Here is a 23,773-nt window from a genome sequence, read left to right as displayed (position 1 = left end):
GAGCCTGTGCTCCGCAACAGAGGAGGCCACAACAGTGAGAGGACCACATACCGCAAAAAAAAAACAAAAAACATTCAAAGATACATACATAAAGACTGGTTTCTACTGCTGTGAGTTAAAAGAGATCTTCACCCAAAGAGTCTTTCACGTCTACTGAGGACATCGTCTCCAAGTCGTGTTCTTAAGAGGACCAAATACAAGTTCACAGAAAAATAAATACAGAGCTGCAACTATGGAATGACAGGATACTTATTTATTACTGTGATCTAGCCTGCTAGTTAAAAGAAAAATCATAAGCCTAGCTCATTTAGTATTTATCTCTCTTTAAAACAGAGGAAAAAAAATGTCCTACTTAAAAAAAAAAAGATTGTGTTTTTAATGAACACGGATTTACATAAATTTGAAGGAAAATTCTATTAAAGAAAAATCAGTGTGTGTGAAATATCACATGTTGGTAATAGAAAACTATGTGGCGTCACAGCTACAATTTTTCAGAGAAAACTGCTTGTTAAGAAAACCTACCAACTGAGCTTCAAAAACAGTCAGAGTCTGATGGATCAAACGGGTATCTTTACCTTCTCCGAGGAGACCGGCTTCTTCTTCTGGGAGATCGGCTCCGTCTGAGGGGGGAGCGGGACCTCCTCCTAACAGGAGATCTACTGGCTCTTCTTCGGGCTGGAGACCACCTACTGATTGGGCTGGCATCTTTTGACCTTTCCCGCCTACTGAGGATGTCATCTCGAGGTCGTGTTCTTAAGGGGACCAAATACAAGTTCAAAGAAGAATAAATCAAATCAGAATAAATGAATTTCTTCTGCATGTAAAGAACACTTGAAGAAAGGGCACATTAACCTAAAGGTAGTAAACACAGATTAATAAGTTTTATAACAAAAATTCAGATGATCACAGTGACATCTGGTGTTACGGCAGACACACAATAGAAGGTCTATTTCCTCTGGTCTCACAATTTGAAGCATTATTAAAGATTATTCATATTGTTAAAGCCACTGATTTTAATTTCAGATAAACAAATAAAACTTGCCCAAGTGAGTAATAATATTCCATTCCCTTGGTTTGAATACTGTTTTCTTTTTAAATTTTTGACATTTTTGCAATTAAGAGCCTTATTTTTAACGTATCAATTAAGAATAAAACCCCCCTTAAAAGTCAACATTAACCTCAGAAGAGGAAATACAGGTAAGAGTTTAGGGAAAAGGATAGTCCACCTAGTCATCGAAGTAAATATTGGTATAACTTATCTGGAAGGAAATGTGGCAGTTAACTTTCTAAAATGTAAATGTACATAATCTCAGACTGCAATTCCACTTCTGTGAATCTATTCTAAAAGAAACTTAACACAGAACCAATGGATGTCTTCGCAAACAATCATGAAAAACTGGAACCAACCTCAACTTTCATCAGTTTCAACAAGGGGATGGTTAAATATATTATGGTACATCTACACTGTGAAACACCATGTTGCTATTATTGATATATGAAGAATTAAAAACGATCCTTATGTATTGTCACAGAAGTGTTTCATGAAAAAAGAAAATCACTGTTAACATAAATAGTATGAATCCTATTTTTAAGAAAAAGCGCATACATACAGTTGTATGTGCATAGTAAAGGGGCTAGAAAGAGACAGTCTTCTTTGGAGTGGCAGCAGAGGAGGGATGGAAAAAGTGAATTTACAGGCTTCCAGCACGATTTAAATTTCTCTTAAATTAGCATGTATCTCTTCTGCAACTAAAAATAAAAATTTGTTTCAAATATTCAACTCTAGTCCTTGATAAACTCCTCCTCAGAATTTCCTTTTCAAACTGAAAGCAACAGAAAGAGAACAGGACCTTAAGAACGACGTCAGATAACACCAGCAACACTGTCTCCACAGAGCTGCAGGCAGAGCCATTTCATTACACTGCTTAGAAGAGTCAACAGGATCTCTTAAGATACAGCACTTTGAAAATAGCATTCTTGAAGCTTCTCAAAACATAGGATGATTTATTTAAACTTCAAGGCCAGTTCAGATTTATACCCATACACAGGAAACATTAACATGCAACAGTAGATGGCTAGGAATTCAGAGTTATCTTTGCATGGTATAAGCCGACATTCTTTTAAGGGAAACTTGGTTGGTAATTTCTCATGTCTAATTACTGAATATAAAGACATTAAAAAGTCAGTTTCTAAAGTAGCTTTTGGACTAATCTAAACAACACCCTCCCCTCTCCGCCAAAATCCCTCCTGTGCCTTTCCTCATCAGTTCTATGGCCCTAGGTAAGTTAGATAACCTCTCAATCTATCTGCTCATTTATAAATTAGGTATGACTTACTTCACCCTGTATTAAGTCAGAAAGAGAAAAATGAATAACGTATGCTAACAGCTATACATGGAAACTAAAAAAGCGGGAGTGATGAACCTAGGGGCAGGACAGGAATAAAGACGCAGATGTGGAGAACGGACTTGAGGACTCGGGGAAGGGGAAGGGCAAGCTGGGACGAAGTGAGAGAGCGGCATGGACATATATATACACTACCAAACGTGAAATAGATAGCTAGTGGGAAGCAGCCGTATAGCACAGGGAGATCAGCTCGGTGCTCTGTGACCACCTAGAAGGGTGGGATAGGGAGGGTGGGAGGGAGGCTCAAGAGGGAGGGGATATGGGGATATATGTATACATATAGTTGATTCAATTTGTTGTACACCAGAAACTAACACAACATTGTAAAGCAATTATACTCCAATAAAGATGTGAAAAAAAAATGATGACAAAAAAAAAATTAAGTATGAGGATCACTCCACTTCATGAGACAATCATGAGAACTTATGAGAAAAGAATTGATGGACCAAATGTATATGAAATATTTTCATTATTATTGATAAGAAATAAAATCACTTCTTACACTATTCTTCCTAAACTTAAGAGGTACTATTTATTTTTTTCAATGAGATTACAAGTATATGAATTAGTAACAGAAAAAAACTTCCAGTTTTAATTTAATTATATTTTGGGGACCAAAAAAGACAACTGTAGTTCCAATCATATTGTCAGAATTCAAAATCATGTCAATTCAAAAGAATGGACAGATCACAATCCTTAAACTGATACCTCCATTTTTTAAATTGTCAGCCCATACTGTTCAAAGAACAATCCCTACTCTGGAACTATACAATCTCCTTTCCCATAAAATGGGCATTCATAGACTCATCAGCCAAATTACTTGGATTTAAAGGAGTGATTCTGCACATCAAATACTAAATTAAGAACTTTAAAAATGTCAATAAAATTAAAAATCACCTAGAGTCAAGATACTGACAAAAAAGTGCAAACGTTAATATAGTTAGTGGACAGGGTTGTACATAACACTATAAAACTCATTACCATCTCATTTTTATTGTCCACAAGTTCTAGTTTCTCCTCTGAAATCTGCTGCAATACAGCTTTGCAGTCAAGTTACCTTGGCGAAGAAAGGCGTCTCCGTTCAGGCTCCCTGCGTTTTCTTTCCAAGGATCGGCTCTTGGCTCTCCTACCAGGAGACAGAGTTCGAGAAGGTGACTTGCTTTGCTTAGACCTTCTATCATTTAAGAGTGGAGATCGACTTCTTCTTGACTTATCACGTTGTTTCGGAGACAAACTTCTTCTTTTGGGACTACGACCAGGTCTTCTACTGGGTGACCTATTTTCTTTCCCAGAGGAAGCATCTTTAGAGGGAGATTTAATTGGCTTCTTCTCTTTATCAGTTTCAGACCGTTTCGATTTTCTCTCTTTGGACCGTGACCTTCTGTCTTTGGATTTACCTCTCAAGTCAATTGGGGATCTAGATTTTTTGCCTCGATCACGACTTCTACTTTCATTTATAATTGGGGATTTTTTCCTATCTTTTGACTTACTTTTATCTTCAATTTTCACCTTGTCATCGGCAGGAGATCTGGCCTTCCCAATCTTCTCTTGAGAGCGCCTTCTAAGGGTAGGAGACTTGGACTTTCTTGCCTGATCTTGAGACTTGCTTCGTTTGGAGGGACTTTTGGACTTTTTCCTCTCCTTTGACTTGCTCCTCGTCGCCTTCTCTTTAACTATTTCAACGCCTCCCTTACTTTTCTTTTTATCAGACCTATGTCTAGTCCGTTCTTTGGATCTGCTTTTACTTCGTTTTTTTGTACTATTTTTATTGTCCATAAGTTCAAGTTTCCCCTTCGTACTTGAAGATCTAGTACTAGACCTATTTCCATTTCGTGCCTTTTCATGAATCTCCCCCTCCTCTTCAGAGCCAGACTCATAACCTTGTAATATGAGCCCCATGCCAGACTGGACCTTTCCTTCCATTAACTCATTATCAAGTTCAGCTTTAATCAAGGCCCTCTGTTTCTCCAAGTCTTCCAGCAAAGCTAAATCATCAAGTTTAGTTCTTTTTGCTGGAGACATACCTTCTTTGTCAGAAGCATCAATAACCTCTTTTCTTTTGTGTTTCTTATGTTTATGCTTATGTTTATGTTTTTTATCCTTGTCTTCTTCTGAAGAATGTTTGTGTTTCTTATGTTTACTTCTGTGTTTATGCTTCTTTTTTTTGTGACGACTGTGCTTGTTTTGAGATTGGTCTTCTGATACTTCTCCATTTTCTTCATTTACACTCTTTTCAGAATTATCAGCATCTTCCATCCTATAAATGTATCAAACACATTTAAAAGTCACATCGTTTATCAAGCATTCAGAATCATAACAAAATAACAGCACTGATAAAATGCATCTCAACGGGACACATGAAGTTAGTCACTGAAATATTTCATTTCAAAGGGATACGGCAAGAACTGAGTTGAACAGTCATGTAACTTTAATTTGTTTCTAATGGCTGAACTCAAATACCAAGAGTATTACAGGAAATACATAATGGGGGAGGTTAACATAATTATACTGAATAGAATAAGGAAGGGAATCCAAACCAGGTGCAACAAATTGTTAATGCTGACTTCCTTAAACAGTCACTCAAGTAACTTGGTTTTTAAACCAGCATTTCCCACACAACTCAACACCAAAGGACCTCCCCTCCCGTTTTCTTTCTCTGTAAAACATTAGTAATGACATATATTGGGACACGCATCTCCTTCTCCACTTCGATTCAGGAGTGTACACATATTTAAGTCTCTAGAGCCAATACAGAGCTACACCCAAAAGCAGCGGAGTCCCTTCCATGTGCACAGGCGGCTGATGGCTGATGTTGATATTGTAAACACATCCCGAGGGTTAAAAACTTCAAAGTTGGGCTTCCCCGGTGGCGCAGTGGTTGAGAGTCCGCCTGCCGATGCAGGAGACACGGGTTCGTGCCCCGGTCCGGGAAGATCCCACATGCCGCAGAGCGGCTGGGCCCGTGAGCCATGGCCGCTGAGCCTGTGCGTTTGGAGCCTGTGCTCCGCAACGGGAGAGGCCACAGCAGTGAGAGGCCCGCGTACCGCAAAAAAAAAAAAAAAAAAGGGTGAGTAACACTGTCCTAAAGAATGAGTAAGAAATTAACCACAAGGGTTAAGGGGTACTTTAGATATAGGAAAAAAGATCAGTGTTACCGGGGCGTCAAACTTGTGGAAGAGACTGGTCTAACGGAGGTTAAGATCTCAAGCAGACCAATTCCAGATGAAAAGATATAGTATGGGATTCTGGAAGCACACGGCTGAGACAGTCAGAGGCTCAGGAACTGCAAGGTTAAGCTACTGGATGGATGGTCTGTAATGATGCTGCTGTTATGGTCCTCCAGCCAGGTCTCAGTCTTCAATACACTTGGGGGATGAGGGGCGGGGCGAGCAGCACAACACAGCACAGCATGCTTGTGAAGTTACTCGCTCACAACAATGAGGGGGTGTGGAGAACATGGAGAACATACAACTACCACATGGCACGAACTTTGAATTTGGGGCGCCAGGCTGCCAATGTCCATTTCTGGCACTACGCACTGTGGGAAAGGAGAAAGTATTAAACAGTGCTGCAGAGGAAGCCGTGTCTTCAGCTGAGTCAGGTTTTAGTCTGGCCTGACTTCTCTCAAATGTGGTATAAGAAGACACAGAATAGATGAAGTAGTGTTCTGGGATCATCAAATTTTCTCAGAGATTTGGAAAAGGAAAGTGTAATTTTTGTGTTTAAAAAAGAAAAAACCAACATGGCTTTATCAAGGAGGGGGGAAAAATCACAGATTTAGGGTGAAGATACAAAGACATTTCAACTTTGATCCTTGTATAGACTACAACCTCATACAGGTAACCACCTCCCTTCCCTAGAATCTCCCAGCCCACAGTCTAGAAGGTGAGCTATGTGTCGGTTTTTCTGAACCTTGAGTTACAGGGAGAAAAGCTTGAGAAAAACAGAACTAGGCTAATTCAAGATACAGAAGTAGGTACGGAGAACCTTTTTAAGGTCGGGAAGGGTTTTCAGGTATATAAAATCTCAGTGTCCGAAGTACAAAACTGTAGTCAATAAGCTAAAACCCAAACAATGTCGGGCAGCGGTCCCCAACCTTTTTGGCACCAGGGACCGGTTTCACGGAAGACAGTTTTTCCACGGACGGGGTCGCGGGGGATGGTTCAGGCAGAAACACAAGCGATGGGGAGCCACGGGGAGCCATGGGGAGCAGCAGATGAAGCTTCGCTCGCTCACCTCCTGCTGTGCAGCCCGGTTCCTAACAGGCCACACACCGGCGCACCAGTAACAGTCCGCAGCCGGGGAGCTGCGGACCCCTGATCTAGGGAATTCCCTGGTGGTCCAGTGGTTAGGACTCCATGCTCTCGCGGCCAAGGGCCTGGGTTCAATCGCTGGCTGGGGGCCTAAACTCCCACAAGCTGCAGAGCACAGCAAAAACCAAACTCAAACCGTCTGAAGACCCTCTGAGTACCCTCAAGGAATAGGAGAGTTGGGTGGTAGAGTCTCCAGAGCCAGACTACCTGGGCTCAGTTCCTGGTCTCACTACTGACTAGCTGTGTGGCCTTAGGTGAGTTTAAGCTTGATGGAGAAAGGAGCAGTGCCCACCTCAAGGCACGCAGTAAGGACAGCAAAGTGCTGGTTAACAGACATCAAGGATAGCGAGGCCTAGCACAACCCTAGGGCCCCAAAAGTAAGTTGTTCTTATTGTTCAGACACTGGATAAATGTGCTCCCCACTGTGGATACTGTGCAGCTGCAGACGGACACTAAGAATGTTATTTTAAGGAATCCTGGCGGGAGCAAGGATCCTCGAGCCAAACGGCCTTGTTCCAATGCCACCTGCAATGGGACACCTCTAATGTGACCTTAGACAAGCTACTCCCCTGTGCCTCAGTTTCCTCCACTGTAAAAACGGGGGACATAACAGTACTGGCAAATCACAGGTTTGTCGCAGCAATGAGTCGCAGCAATGAGTTCATACAAATTAAACTGTCACACAAAGTGCTCAAGAAGTACTGCCTCTGCCTATGGCCCCAGGACAGATGAGACTTCACATTCAAGGAGGTGGACGGGACTCGCCTAAGGGCAGATGTATCTCAGGCTGGTGAGAAGGCTGGTATTACATTCAAAGTCAGAGCTCTTGCATTTGCTCAAAGATGCTTTTAAAATGTCAGGTCATGTCACCACTCTGAGTGAAAACTGACTACTGTTTCCTACCTTATTCAGAGCAAAAACTTAAACTCTCTCTGAGTCCTATACTATCAGCCCAACCCGTCCACCACCCTGAACCCCTCGTTCCCTCCCACCCTCACTGCTCTCCTCCCACAGCAGGGGCTCTCCCACCAAAGGGCCTGGCACGCTTCCCCCAGACACAGCGCTGCTGCCCCTCGCCCACCTCAGGCCTTTGCTCAAATTACACTTCCTCAGCCAGGCCTCGGGACCAGTTCCTTTTAACTGCTACCCCACCCTAGCCCACATAGATGCGCTTTCTCTGCTTAACTGCCCTCCGCTTAATAGAATTCTTATTCATCTCTCCCTATTGTAACACAAGCCCTAAGAAAGCAGGATCTGAATCTGTTTAGCTCGATGCTCTATCCCTGAGGCCCACAAGATGATCTAAGCTAGAGCGGGTACTCAGTAAGTATTTGTTGTGTCAAAGAAACGATCTACACAGAGTAACATATAGAGACGGTATCACTGGCTACAGCTGGTTTACACTGTCTGCACCCACTCGCAGCTCCTGACGGTGAACTCTTTCGCTCACTTACACCCCCAGTGCCCCATACAGTGCACATGCCTAGTTCTTGACGGCAATACCCTCAAACGATTTAAATTTAACCACCTCCCGCAGAAAAATCTGCTCTTTTAACCCTTTTCCAATGCTTCCTATAATTTACAAGTCTTCCAAGGAGTTTCAAATCAAAATTCTTAAGAGTTTACCCACAGGGGGCTTCCCTGGTGGCGCAGTGGTTGAGAGTCCGCCTGCCGATGCAGGGGACACGGGTTCGTGCCCCGGTCCGGGAAGATCCCACATGCCGCAGAGCGGCTGGGCCCGTGAACCACGGCCACTGAGCCTGCGCGTCCGGAGCCTGTGCTCCGCAACGGGAGAGGCCACAACTGTGAGAGGCCCACGTACAGCAAAAAAAAAAAAAAAAAAAAAAAAAAAAAAAAGAGTTTACCCACAGAGGAAGTAATTTCCTTCAAAAGAAAATCAAGCTCCTAAAGCCTCTGAGAATGAAGACTGACATCGCGGTACCCAATGTTACTGAACAGTCATTCCCAGTTTTGGGTCCCAGTTTGAGTGACCCCAGTTTTCCTTGTAACTTAATGAATGTAATTCAAGAAATAATGACTAGGCTGCTAATGAAACGCTACCAGTGCCTTAGGGCCAGCTAGGTTAACCTTAATAACTAACCCCAGAGTTCTCCTATACTGGGGTTAGGCAGAGAGCAGACCTTCAGCCTCTTCCGTTGATCTCTCAAGGCAAATTTCAAAGAAAATAACGAGTGAAGTCTGACTAGGTAAATCAGGGAAACTTGAACTCAACGAGTAAGTGACACTCGTAACATATCACATATAATGCACGAGCTTGTGCTAGGTCAGTTAATTTAGGTTCATTATCAACAACGTTCTTCTAAAGCTTTAGGGAAATGTTTCTTGTAAAGAAACCTGATCATCTTCCTGGATGGTTCATATTAACAATAAACACACATATATAAATCCCATATACATAAATTTATACTTTAACATTTACATCTTGCAACCTAACACTACACATTTAGCAGGTATATGTCTACACTAAACTGGTCTACAACAGGTTTGTCATAAACCAGTACTTACTGAGAGCTGAGTAACATCCTTCAAATCTCACTTGGAAACAAAGCTGAATTCAAAGTGCAGACAGTACGGAAGTGTTAAACAGTATTCATTCACGTGTTTGGTTAAATACATGTACAAGTTTCACCCTTCAAACAACCCAGGGTCTTGGGGCATCTGGCACAATGAAAATAGCCATGGAACAACTTTAAAATAGTGACCAGTTACCAACCTCTAGCGATATTTTAACTTCCTCTTTCACATATTTTTTTCAAAGAATATTCTTAATAACATCTTATTCGGGAAGCATTCAATTCATGCTTTGCAGTTGGGGGCAAGGGGGAGCAAAATGAATGCCCCTGCATTGTATAAGGAAAATAATTAAGCCTGTTTCTCTGACTATGTAGATGTAAAAATAAAAATGGATTCAAAAGACCAACTAGTCTTAAAACGAACCTTCCTCTGCCCCCCACCTTTTCCAAGTGGGATATTAAGTTTCAAAGAGTTAGAACTGTCATATCATGAAAATGGACCTTTCTAGGACACTGGAAATAAATAAAAATGATTTCAAAGGTTAAAGGCTATTTTTAAAAGGAGCCACACTGTATAGCGAGGGACCACAGTACAAAAGTCAGGAGCAGGGCTCTAGAACTAGACTGCCTGGGTTTCAATCCTGCATCTGTCACTTACTGTGACCTTGGGCAAGCTAACTTAATTCCTCCATACTTCCGTTGCCTCATCTGTAAAATGGGGGAAATAACAGTATCCACCTCCGTCGGGTTGTTAGAAGGACTGACTGAGGTGAGATTTGTTCAGCACCTGGTCTTGGTAAGTGCAAGTAAGTCAGGGCATATAAAAATTTAAATGCTTAAAACCATTGAAAAAGGCTGAGCTAAAGAGACTGACAGATGTAAAAGCCACTAAAAGGCCTTCAGGGAGCTTAAACTATTTTATACGTTTACCTTTTCTAAATGTTCCACTTGGAATAGACTCCATGTAACTGGGAACTCCTCAGTGTGCCCTCAGAATAAACTATTAAGACACTACATTGCAGCATTCACTGCGGGCAGCCAACAGGGTACCTGCTTTCTTAGCAAACTGTCATTTTCTATGGCAAAACATTTTCAGATAAGTGAAAGTGGGACACACACAGACCACACATTCCATGCAAAACAAGTGTCGAGGAGGGGGGAGGTGGAATTAGACTATCTCAGGGTCATTCATACTGCAGGGGCCAAAATAAGTATTATTATTAAATCTAGTGTTATTTGAATATGTAAATAAATATGGCTGAGCCACTCCTCAAAAGGAATCTGAACTGTCCCTGAAATCAAATAAATGGACATACTATAGAACTTTAAACAGATTACTAGAAAAATGAGCCGCGTTGCCTAAGGTTTGGACCATCTTGTCATGAAGACTGGAACTGGGCTTCACTGTGAACTCGAGAAGAAACAAAAAGAGGCAAAGTCTACCCAGAACTTCGGAATCCATTTGCCCTCTTTTAAGTCAAATTGAAGTGAAGATAATAAAGCAGCTTTCAGAGGCCTTTAATGAAAAACTTCGTAAATATCTCTGTCTAGCTGAGTAAAACAAATGACTGAGCAGTCCAAAACTGGACGCACAGCAATGAAGCGATGGGCTGGCTGGTGGCAAAGATTTCTCCTCTCTCTCAGTCCAAAGTTGCTGGGAGAATGTATCTACCTCTTTCCTAAGATGTCAGGAAACAAATCAGATAATGCGGATGCAAAAAAAAAAGGTCGCTATAGGAATACTGTTTTAAAATCCATTCTCTTCTAGGTTCTTGAGTTTTCCTAACAAACACACGAAAAACAAGATACTGCTTTTAGTTAAGCAACAGTCACCCTTGCAGCATGTACAAGTCTGTTTTCGCTCGGCCGCATCGATCCTTATATTAGCTTAATTACAGACATGAAGTGCTTGGGTTTGGAAGTAGCTAACAATTTCCACTTCTTCCACTCGTACTCCCAAAGAAGCACTATAAACTCAGGCCAAAAATGCTAGGCCTCAAAACCGAGGACTTGATCTTACTTTGTCTCAAGTTTGCAAGTTGGCAAATTGCAGTAATAGGCCGGGGGGGGAGGGGGGATATCGGGTGGATGCTGGAGTAGAGTACAGGGTGGCAGGAAAAAGCACCCCGCCAGCCGCAAACTACAGCTCTGGGGTGGTCAAGGAGCATGGCCCCGGCACCCCTTCTCCTCCCTGCTTTCAGGTCCTAAGACTGACAAGGGCAGCAGAAGCACCGGGGGAACCGCCTGCGGAGGGAAGGTCTCAGGGCTTGCCCGCGCCGCCCTGCTGCTCGGGGGCCAGCACCGAGGCCGCCGGGAGCCCCGCTCGTCCCCGCGGACTGCAGGCGGGCAGGCGCGCCCCCGCTGGAGCCGCGCGCTCGGGACCTGTAGAGGCCGCTCGCGCCCACGCCTCCCGGGGCAACGACGCGGCAGGCCCGGCCGCCCTCCACCCAGCAGCCGCGGCCTCCCGGCGAGCGGAGCGCGCAGGCCGCCCGCCCGCGCCCCACGACGCCTCGCGGGAGGCAAAGTTTGGCCACGGCCCCAGGGCCCGAACTTTCCCGCCCGCCCGCCCGGGCAGCTCTCCGCCCGTTCCCCCTCGGCCGACCCCGGGCGCCGGCCTTCCGCGCTCCTAGACTACTTACTCTGGCTGTTCCCGCAGCGACTGAGCCTCTGCGGCGGCCATCTTGAACTTCCTGACTCCTGGGCGGCGGTGGCGGTGGTTGCCCGGACGGTGGAAGCCACTGGAGGAGGAGGAAGAGGGAGCAGGGCCGTCGCGCATGTGCCGACAGCGTCGGGAACCGTGGAACTCAGAACCGCTCGGAGAATCCGGATATAAAATGCATCCGGGGACAGGGCGCACTAGCGTCATGACGCACTTCCGCGACGGGGCGGGGCTGCGGCGGCGAGGGCTGGGGCTTTAATGGTGCGCGTTGATTGGGTTAGAACCGACGTTACGTTCTAGGACCCCGGTGGAAAAAGGGGGTGTCCGCCTTGCGAGCGCGGTTCCGAGAACTGGTTACACTGTGGGGCCCACGGTTGGGTTAAAATTCTCAAACTGGGGCAAACAAGATGACTGCTTTTAAATGCCTTTTACTGTCTAGATAAGTCAATGTGAAGCGGCATTAAAGGAAACTGTAGAAAGGCAGGAGTACTGGAAACGTAGGGCTGTACCTAGAACATAGGGAACTATTTTTATTAATACATTTCTTTGAAACTTTTGAACTTTGTTTCAGCTTTTGCTAAGTACAGGGGTAACGATTCAGGAATCCGTTACTCCTGTTTAGTTTCGCTGGTTCTGTAATTGGTCCGAATAACTTTGTAACTTTGTTTTTCTATAATGAATTTACAGTAACGAGATTAAATGAAACATTGTATGAGAAAACATTTACTGTCTCTTGGAGAGCTTTCAATACCATGGAAGTTTTTACATTCTCTGTCTCTCAAAAGAGACATATCTTTCTCCATACTCTGGAACCTGAAAGCAGGGTGATGATCACTTTTATTCTTATAATCCACTGAGTTTGGGTTTGACCTAGAAATTTGAGTTCGGAATATCTGAGCTTCTTATATATATATCTTGATTTTCAGAGAGGAAGAGTTACAAATACTCTTACAAAGTAAGTCCCTCGTTGGCTGGAATTCCAAGTGTGTTAAAATGTTAAGCATTTTCCCCTCATAGACTTTATTAACATGGAACACTAAATCAATCCCTGGATATTTATTGATTTTTGTGGGTTCCCCCCACACATACCCATTGTTGCATTTCTTTATATGGTCCTTAATTATATTGTTTTCCTTATGAAGGATTTCTCTTTCTCCTTAATAATCAAATCCAGGTATAATAACTTAGAAGGCTTCTTTCAAAGGAAATAGTTTTCAGAAATATGTTAAGAATGGTTTATATTTTCAACCATATATTTATCTATGTACGAATAGTGTGTAGGTTGGGATTTCAGAGTTCCACTAATTGTTCCTACCTCTGGATTCTCATCCCTGTATATCTTTTCAAAGGTATTTTGTATATGGCAGCCTTGTATTTACAGTTTATTATATTCTCTGTCCCACGAAGGCAAGGCCATGTGTCATTGTGTTAAGAATAGCTCAAATATGTTATTAAAATAACAGAAAATTAGTACATTATTTTTAAATAAATAATTTTAAAATGAAAATAAACAGAGTGTAACAGACTTATTACAGATCTCTTCTTGGAATTGAGGGCAAGCCTGTAAGAGATCTCACCTTGGATATAAAGTAGAATAATATACTTTAAGGCAAAGAAGCCTAGCAAACTGGCACTCAGAGGTAAGGTGACTTGCTTGTGATGACTCAGTTCCTAGGTGCCAAGACACGGTTTGAACTGAAATTTCTCAAGTCTGTGCTCTTCCTTCTTACTGTGCTGCTTCCCACAGAAATGTCATTGGTTTAGCATCCCCTTATTGAGCACCCACCCACACAGCTCTTTGGTTTTCAAACTCCTTTCGAATAAAGGTAACGGAAAGAGCACTGGATTGGCACCCAGAAATTCCTTATTTTCTCTGTGTCCGTAAGCTGTGGTCTCTTCCTTGTTGCTGATTCGTGGAACGCTCATAAACCAATCTTTCCTCAGTCATAACGTGATCTCCCTGACCTCCCTCGCCTCCCCCCCGCCCCCGCTCCGCATTTCTTTGCAGCAGCTTTCATGTGGACATTAAACTAAGCATACCGAGTGTGGCGAAGGACAGGTGGGGAACACAGGATGTAAGGTTCATGCTTGAAGGCTTGATTATCAGGCTTAATTATGACTGGCTCAAGTTTAGACTTGGACAAACCATTCAAGTTTTTCAACAAGAGCATAGTAAAAATCAAGTTTCAGAAAATGATGCTGGCAAACACATTTCTCTCGCTCGGTACTACTCTCGGAGGGTGCACTAGGACAGGATTTGTCAAGGACTCAGTCCGAACTATACTGCCGTTGAAGTTTTGGGAAAAACGGGGTTCTTTGAAGGCGGAGTTAAAGCAAACATCCACTTATTACTTTAATCATTCAGCAAACGTTTACTAGGCGACAAACTTAAGCCCAACTTTTCATTTTTAAACTTGAAGCCCATCCTCTCACCCTCGCTACTTTTTCCTGTCCTAGTTCGGGAACCTTTGCACCGGAAAGCAGCCGCAGTAGTTGCCGCTGGGTCGATCCCGCGCCGGGAGCGAGCTCAGGGGGTGACCCCGCCCACCGGAAGTCCCTGGAGGGGCGGGGCCTCGGCGAGCGCGCGTTTCTCGGCCCAGGGAGGCGCGTGCGTGCGTGCGTGCGTCCTTGCGTCGTGCGCCTGGGAAAGGGTGGGCGGAGCTGAGGAGAGCTGCAGCCCCGCCCCGCCCCGCCCCGCCCTTCGGAGCCCAGCCAGCCTCGCGCCTGCGAGCGGACCCGTGAGGGTTGCTCGGTGCTGCTGACGGATCTCGGGGACCGCAGCGCCCGGATGCCGGACACACTCTCCGGCCCGAGGACAAGGTTTGGGGGACAAGCACGCACGCATTTTCGCACACTGGACTTTTTCTTACCGTTTTCCAAGTATTAGTGGTTTCCTGCAAGACGCACCTTCCCGAAATAGTGCGGTGCTTTAGCGTGACGTTCCTCCCGTGCCAAGCGATGTATTAAACTTGGACCTTCTAAGCTACCCAGTTCTTGATCGCGCCAAGCTCTTCATAGGCTCGTTATAGCGTGGCTCGTTAGCAGACAAACAAACAGCTATCCTAAGTCCTTTGAGGAAAACTGGCCCACGCAGACTCCCCAGATGTCAATTCAAAGAATGTCGACGACCTTTTAGGTAACACGTAAGGTTTGACTCAGTTTAGATCTAGACGGGATTTGTAGCTGCTTGGGAAGACACTGGGTTGAGTTTTTCCTTTATTACAAAACAAAAACTTTTCCCTTTGTTCCATGAAAATAGTTTTTTGTTCTTTGTTTTAAAGCAGCTCCAATGCATTCACGAATATCTGGAAAATACAAGAGAGCAAAAGAAAACGAAACGAAAACCATCCAGAGTTCCATTACCCAAACTGAACCAAAATTCATGTATGGGCCTATTGGGGCCTATTTCCACGTAAAATATTTCTTGTACTCCTGTATGGAATGTGATAGTTTGCTTTTCCACGTAACATGCCTATCAATTTGGTTTTTTTTTTTTGCGGTAGGCGGGCCTCTCACTGTTGTGGCCTCTCCCGTTGTGGGGCACAGGCTCCGGACGCGCAGGCTCAGCGGCCATGGCTCACGGGCCCAGCCGCTCCGTGGCATGTGGGATCTTCCCGGACCGGGGCACGAACCCGCGTCCCCTGCATCGGCAGGCGGACTCTCAACCACTGCGCCACCAGGGAAGCCCCATGCCTATCAATTTTTACATAATTCTAGCTTTAGTAAATGTCTTCGTAACTACACGATGGCCCTTTCCTTTGTTACTGGGTGTCCAGTAGGGTCAGTGTTGCTCTGTTGTGTGTGACTCTGATGAAGCAGTGACTCCAGTGGTGTTCAGAACGTGACCATTCAGGTCAGGAAGACCTGGGCTTCACCACGTGTTTAACCTTTGGAGCCTCACTTTACACCTCAGTAACGTGAGGGTAATAGTTCCCATCATGTCGGATTATTACAAGAATTAAATGAAATAATGAGTGAAAGTCCCTGGAGCATGTATTGATAAATACTAGCTATTTCTATAGGCAAGGTTTTTTTTTTTTTTAGTTTGTTTCTTTTGTTCTGATTTTTTTGTTTAGTTCCAGATTTTGTATGTAGTTACATACAATTGCTACATTGGGTGTAAGGGGTTTTATACACAGCTTTTCATAATTTTATTACGTAATTAACACATAAATAATACATAAATTAGAAGCACTTTTTGCGGTAAGAAAAAATGAAAATTGTAATCCTACTCCCTGTAGATAATTATTATTCACATTTTATAATAGGGCTACCTAGCCTTTCTCACTTTTTTATACTTGTTTTCGTATATTAATGACATTTTAAAAACTGCAATTGCATTATGAACGCAGTCTCATAACGGGCCAAGGATAGCGAAGAGGCCAGTGTGGAGAGAGTGCAGTGATTACAGGAGTAGGAAGTAAAGCTGGAAAGGGAGTTTGTAGGATTTGGATTTCACTTAAAATTTATTGGACAGAGTAAGTGCAGGGTTGAAGAATGGCATAATTTATTTTAGAATGTTTTCTTGGCTGCTCCAAGGAGCTAGACAGCCGGGGACCTGGGGAGGAAAGGTGGAATCCAGTTAGGAGTGTAACTCAGTAATCCTGGTGAGTGGAGGTGGTGGCTTAGAACAGGGTGAAAGTGGGAAAAAGTGGTTGGATTCTGGATATATTTTGAAAGGACAAGCTGTAGAATTCACTGATCGATTGGATGTGGGGTGTGAGAGACGGTGACTTAAAGGCATTTTGGCTTGAGCAGATATAATGCAATTGCCACTTAGAGCAGATTTAATTGGTGGGGATTGGGGGCAAATGAAGAGTTCTGTTTCAGTCATATTATGATTTCAGAGTCTATTAGATGTCTAATTGTAAGTGGGGTCTTAAAGACTTCAATTATTGTTGTCCATTTTCCCCTTCATTTCTGTCAGTTTTTGCTACATGTATTTTGGTTCTTTGTTATTAGGTTCACGCATGTTTATAAACATTATATCCTATTGGATTGACACTTTTATCATTACAAAATGTCCCTCTTTTTCTGTAGTATTTTGTCTGACATTAGCACAGTCATTCCCACTTTGTGTGGTTGCTGCTTGCATGATTTTTACTATGAAATCAAGTATATCTCTGTAGACAGCATGTAGTTGGGTCTTGTTTTTTAAAATCTATTCTAATCTCTGCGTTTTGATTAGAGCTTGTTTAATCCACTCACATTCAATGTTATTGACATAGTTGGATTTATGTCTATGATTTTATTTTTCTGTATGTCTCATGTCTTATTGTTCCTTTGTCCCTCCTTTACTGTTTTCTTTTGAATCAAGTGAATATTTTCTAATGTAGCAGTTTAATCTCTAAGTGATTTTTTCCCCACTATTTTAGTTATTTCCTTTGTGGTTGCTCTAGGGCTTACCACATACATCTTAACTTACCAGAATTAGCTCCAAATTTGTACTAACGTAATTCCAATGAGGTTAAAAACCTTACTCCAGTATAGGTTTGTTCTATTTGCCTATTTTTTGTGGTATAATTATTATATATATATTGTATCTATAAATGTTACAAACCCAACAGTACATTGTTATGATGATTACTTTATATCTTTTAAGGAAACTGAGAGAAGAAAGGAAAGCAATACATATTTACAGTTGACCCTTGAACAACACTGTGGATCCACTTATACGTGGATTGTTTTCAATAAATACTACAGTACTACATGATCCGTGCTTGGTTGAATTCATGGATGCAGAACCTTGGATATGGAGGGCAAACTGTAAAGTTATAACACGTTTTCAACTGCGAGGGGGGTCAGTGCCCTAAACACCACATTGCTCAAGGGTCGACTGTATAGCTTTTATTATGCATGACCTTCTTATTTATCATTTCTGGTTCTCTTTATTTCTTGTTTTTGTGGATCCAAGTTACCATCTGGAGTAATTTCTTTAGCTCAGTACAGCCTTGCTTCTACCCACCTCCTTTGTACTGCTGTGAGCAAATATGTTACATTTCTATTCTATATGTTATAGACCCAACAATACATTTTATTATTTATATACATAAAATGTATTGTTTTATACAATTGCTTTTTTCATGTGTGCATCTTAAAAACAACTTTATTGAGGTATAATTTGCATATCATAAAGTCACCCATTTTAAGTGCACACTTCAGTGATTCTTAGCAAATTTACATAATTGTGAACCATCAGCATAAGCCAGTTTCAGAGCATTTTCATCACCCCTGTGATATCTCCTCATGCCCACTGGCAGTCACTCGCCATTCCCACCCCTGGTCCCAAGTGACCATTAATATACTTTCTTTCCCTATGGATTTGTCTTTTCTCGGCAATCATTGTATTTTTTTTTTTCAATTTTATAGTACATTCTCAATTTTGTACAACTACTACCTCTGTCTAGTCCCAAATATTTTCATCACTCCAGAATAAAACCTGTCCCCAATAAGCTGTTTGTCCCCATTCCCCTATCCACCCAGCCCCTGGCAACCACCAGTCAGCATCCTGTTGCTATGGATTCATCTATTTTGGATATTTTATCTATATGGAATAATATATTATGTGACCAGTTGTATCTGTCTTCTTTTACTTGTTTTAGAGGTTGATTCACATTGTAGTATGTATCAGTACTTCATTTCTTTCTATGGAGGAATAATATTCGATTGTATGAATATATACAATTGTTTTTTAAATCTCTTAAGAGAAAAAACAAAAATGCATTTATGCTGTCTTTTGTAATTACCTAATTACCAGTGCTGTTTGTTTTTATGTGTTGATTCAGATTACTGTCTGTGGTCACCTTCTCTTAGCCTAAAGAACTTCCTTTAGTATTTCTTGTAGGGTGGGACTGCCAGCAGCAAATTCTCAGTTCTTGTTTATCTGGAAGTTTCTTTATTTCATCTTCATTTTTGAAAGATAACTTTTTAGATATACTATTATTGGTTGACAGGTTTTTATTTGACCCTTTTTTTTTTTAATTTGTTTATTTTATTTTTGGCTGTGTTGGGTCTTCGTTGCTGCGCACAGGCTTTCTCTAGTTGTGGTGAAGGGGGGCTACTCTTCATTGCAGTGCGCAGGCTTCTCACCGTGGTGGCCTCTGCCGTTGCGGAGCACGGGCTCTAGGCGCACGGGTCTCAATAGCTGTGGCACTTGGGCTCAGTAGTTGTGGCTTGCAGGCTCAGTAGTTGGGGCTCGTGGGCTCTAGAGCGCAGGCTCAGTAGTTGTGACGCACAGGCCCAGTTGCTCTGCGGCATGTGGGATCCTCCCGGACCAGGGCTTGAACCCGTGTCCCCTGCATTGGCAGGCGGATTCTTAACCACTGCACCACCAGGGAAGCCTGTTTGACCCTTTTGAATATGTTATTACTCTGCCTCCTGCCTTCCATTGTTTCTGCTGAGAAACCTGCTGTTAATCTCATTGAGGTTAACTTTTTTTGGGCCACACCGCATCTTAGTTCCCCAACCAGGGATCAAACCCGTGCCCCCTGCAATGGAAGCTTGGAATCCTAACCACTGAACCACCAGGGAAGTCCCAGTGTCCCCTTTAAATGATGAATTGTTTTTCTCTTGCTGCTTTGAAGATTTTCTCCTTGTGTTTGGCTTTCAGCAATTTTACTGTGATGTGTTTATATGTGGATCTCTTTTGCATTTATTCTACTTGGAGTTCTTTGTTCTATGGCTTTTCAATAAATTTGGGAAGCTTCCAGCCATTATTTCTTCCAATATTTTTCTGCTCCTTTTTCTTCTCTCTCTGGCAATCTCCTTACATGTATGTTGGTGTGCTTTAGAGTGTCACACAATCCTAAGACTCTGTTCATTCTTTCAAAAATTCTTTTTTCTCTCTGTTTTCTGATTGCATAATTTCTATTGATCTATTGTCAAGTTTACTAATTTTTTTTTCTGCCGGTTCCAATCTACTGTTGAGCCCCTCTAATGAAGTTTTCATTTCAATTATTGTATTTTTCAACTCCGGAATTCCCACTTGTTTTTTAAAAATAATTTCTCTTTATTGATATTCTGTATTCGATGTGACATTGTCATCAGACCTTACTTCTTTAACCACGTTTCCTTTAGTTCTTTGAACATGTTTACAGTGGCAACTTTGAAAGCCGTTGTTAAGTCCAACATCTAGTTACTCTCACAAGCGGTTTCTATTGCCTGCTTTTTTCCCATGGTGTGGGGTCATACTTTCCTGTTTCTTTGCATGCCTTGTAATCTTTTGCTGGAAGTTGGCATGTTTTAGCAACTCTGGTTACTGGTTTCCACCCTTCTCCAGTCTTGTTATTATTATATGCTTGTTCATTTGTTTAGTGACTGAGTTATTCTAGTGAAGTCTATTCCTTCCTCACCCCATGCTGTGTGAAGTCTCTGGTGTTGCTCCTGAGGGAGTGCAGCCTTGCGGATTCCTACAGTCGCTCTGGGATGACAGTGGTTTTGGAAAGGTTCCCTTTGCCTGTTTCTTGTACTGGCCATACCCCGGTGTGTTAAGCTCCACTAGGTGCTGGCTGAGTGCTGTATTGTTTTCAACATTACCCTGGGGCATAAATTGGTCCACAGACTAAACCAATCAAATTCAGGGACATTTAACAGGATACTTTCTAAGGTCACTGTCTGAGATTTGACTGAGATCTGACTCAAGGTGGGTTCCTACCACCACTCTCTATCCCTGGTTCTCTGTTACAAACGGCTGGCCTACAGTTTAACCTCCATATGCAATGATTCTACCAATCTCCTCCGGGTTGTCTTTCCCCACATCCTCCGCTGTTTCTGAGAGCATCTGGAAGCTCGAACTTCCTCTCCTCTGTTGCAGATGAAGCCAGTTCTTTTGGGAGGAGATGAGAAGCTGTCTGTTTTACAGCCTCCTGTAGCCTCCTGGCAAAGTCTCTGATCCAGGACTCTGGAGCTGGGAGTGGGGCAGTGACACGCCTCTCTCTGAGTGACACTGTGTTAGGGGCTGGGCGCTCGGCGGAAGGGGACAACGGTAGCCACAGGTCCTCTCCTCCCAGTGCCTCTGCCTTGGGACCATGGCAAAGGCAGTCAGGGCCCCAGTATTCTCAGTGGTGCCACACTTGAGGTGTAAAGCCTTCAGTCCACAAACGGGAGCTGGGCAGAAGAAAGTCCTCTCCTCTTGGCTGCATCCTCCTGGAACTTAGCCTGAGGAACAGGGAGCTGGGGGCAGAATGAGAAAGGCTCACAGCTCCAGAAGATGGCCCTCTGCCTGGGAGCTGGGGGACAGGGAGCCCCGTGTTTTGGGTGACACCAGGCTGGGGTGGAGTTTCTGTCTCTCTGATTTGGGAGGGTGTGAAGGAGGGAGCAGGTGTTGGTTCAAATACCACAAACTCTCGCTGATTTTACCAAATTATAGTAGATTTTCTTTTTTTTTTTTTTTAAGATGTTGGGGGTAGGAGGTTATTTATTTATTTATTTATTTTTGCTGTGTTGGGTCTTTGTTTCTGTGCGAGGGCTTTCTCTAGTTGCGGTGAGCGGGGGCCACTCTTCATCGCGGTGCGCGGGCTTCTCACTATCGCGGTCTCTCTTGTTGTGGAGCACAGGCTCCAGATGCGCGGGCTCAGTAGTTGTGGCTCATGGGCCTAGTTGCTCCGTGGCATGTGGGATCCTCCCAGACCAGGGCTCAAACCCGTGTCCCCTGCATTAGCAGGCAGATTCTCAACCACAGCGCCACCAGGGAAGCCCCTAGTAGATTTTCTTGAATGTTTCTTCATTTGCTGCATGCCCTTAGGATAATTTCCAGAGACTATAAGTGATTGTTTTAAATAGCTTTTATCAGGTTTGCTGGGGAGTGGGTTCATGGAACTCCTCACACTGCAATGCCAGTTAAAAGTCTAATTGTAGATGTGAAGTAGGCAGTGGATAGACAGGTCTGGAGTTCAAGGGTGAAAGTAGAGCCGGAGATAGACGTTCTGGAGACATGGCGTGTGCATGCATTTTAAGGATGAGATTGACCAAGCTCACTTAGGTTCTGGGCAAGAAGGTAGATGGAGAAGAGTGTAGGCAAGGTTTTAAAGGCCATGCTTATTTAGGGTGATTGGCAGTAAGCGTTATCACTTAGGTGCCATTAGAGAAAAAACGTTAAATTCACATAAAGCGTTAGGAGACATTTAACAATTTCCTTAACTGCTCTGCAGGTAAGTAATAGCATGTGGCCTTGAGTGAGTTGTATAATCTCAGTTTCCTCGACTAAAATGAAGGAGTGGAGCTAGGTGATGACGAGAGCCTCATTGTACCTTCCAACTGCAGCCTATTATTCTTTAAAATTGGATAACTACACATTCTTGCTTTCTCAAATTCCAGGTACTTATATAAATTCCTGTACTCAGTGCTGGCAAGAGTTTGGTAAAATGGGCTTGCTTATACACTGCTGGTAGGAGTGAATTTAGTAATGTGCTTCAAGATCCTTACAAATGTCAATGCCATTTGCCCCAGTAATTCCTCTTTCAGGGCTTCCCTGGTGGTCCAGTGGCTAAGACTCCACGCTCCCAATGCAGGGGGCCCAGGTTCGATCCCTGGTCAGAGAATTAGATCCCACATGTCACAACTAAGGGTTCACATGCCGCAACTAAAAAAAAAAAAAAAAGATGCCACATGCTGCAGTTAAGACCCGGCATAGCCAAATAAATAAATAAATACCAGGCCAAAAAAATCTCCCTCAACTTTACATTATGTTACAAAGTACTCTATCAGATGTACTCCAGATTTTTAAATATTCACTGTAGGTCTTTACGTGACTGATCAAACTAGAATTTTGATGTATATGTCACTTCTCAGTGACTTCAGAACCTTTTTGAAGTTTAGGGAAAGATGATTTAATTTTTCAGATAAAATTACCTTCCAAGATCTAGGTAAGATCTGCCTAGAAGTCAAAACATTTTGTATTAAATTTTTTTTTTATGTTGCAGTTGCAAGCACAGCAATTTGTGCAGTAGATCTCTGTATGCTGTGTTCTTCAGTAAGTGAATGGATAAACAAACCGTTGTACATCAGTACAATAGAATACTATTCCAGGATAGTGAGAAATGAACTATCGTGCCACAAAAAGACATGGAGGGATCTTAAATGCACGTAGCTAAGTAAAAGAAGTCTGAAAGGGCTGAGTAGTGTATGATTCCAACTATATGACGTCCTGTAAAAGGCGAAACTATGGAGACTGGTTGCCAGGGGCCCAAGGGGAGGGAGAGATGAATAGGCTGAACACAGGATTTTACGAGAGTGATGCTATAATGGTGGATACATGTCATTGTACATTTGTCCGAACCCATAGAACACACAACACCAAAAGTGAACCCTAAAGTAAACTATGCACTTTAGTTAATAATGTATCAACATTGGTCCATTAATTGTAATGAATGTAGCACACCTATTTAGGACGTTAATAGTAGGGGAAACTGAGATGGGGAGAGAGGGAGTATACGATAACATTCTGTACTCTCTGCTCCATTGTATGTAAACCTAAAACTCTAATAAATAAAGTCTGGTTTTTAAAAAGCTCAGCTGTCAAATTTGTGAGGTAGACCTCTGTATGTTTTGAGTGTGTGGGGGAGGTGTCTTTGTGTACGGGGTGGAGTCACAGATAACTAGATGTCATTTCAGCAACATTTTCCCCTCCACATTTACAATAGATTGGTTTTTTTTTTTCTTTGCGGTACGCGGGCCTCTCACTGCTGTGGCCTCTCCCATTGCGGAGCACAGGCTCCGGACGCGCAGGCTCAGCGGCCATGGCTCACGGGCCCAGCCGCTCTGCGGCATGTGGGATCCTCCCGGACCGGGGCACGAACCCGCGTCCCCTGCATCGGCAGGCAGACTCTCAACCACTGCGCCACCAGGGAAGCCCTACAATAGATT

The 23,773-nt window shown here is 43.2% G+C and overlaps 1 protein-coding gene across 9 annotated transcripts in view; it reads right to left on the bottom strand.

Moving 5' to 3' along the window:
• Nucleotides 1-12,093, bottom strand: part of PRP4K (pre-mRNA processing factor kinase PRP4K) — a 40,977-nt gene extending 28,884 nt beyond the window's left edge. For 6 of the 9 annotated variants that reach the window (XR_002646442.3, XR_002646444.3, XR_002646446.3 and 3 more), the window contains exons 1-3: nucleotides 11,892-12,091; nucleotides 3,463-4,662; nucleotides 576-752 (exon numbers count right to left, since the gene is read on the bottom strand). Coding sequence is in view for 2 of the 9 variants with exons in the window: in XM_089918240.1 (XP_089774366.1) it covers nucleotides 576-752; nucleotides 3,463-4,662; nucleotides 11,892-12,028 (1,514 nt within the window). In the remaining 7 variants the exon portion in view is untranslated. Of the gene's footprint in view, nucleotides 1-575; nucleotides 753-3,462; nucleotides 4,663-11,891 lie in introns of all 9 variants that reach the window. The other 3 variants (XR_016394504.1, XM_089918240.1, XM_022586562.3) reach the window with 2 other exon arrangements.
• Nucleotides 12,094-23,773: the final 11,680 nt, after the last annotated feature.

The sequence above is a fragment of the Delphinapterus leucas genome, chromosome 10, assembly GCF_059928025.1.
Source record: "Delphinapterus leucas isolate spDelLeu-1000000601 "Yukka" chromosome 10, BTC_Dleu_Yukka2, whole genome shotgun sequence".
Lineage (NCBI taxonomy): Eukaryota > Metazoa > Chordata > Mammalia > Artiodactyla > Monodontidae > Delphinapterus > Delphinapterus leucas.
Note: the sequence above shows the minus strand (reverse complement) of the source record. Positions and strands in the feature narration are given on the sequence as shown.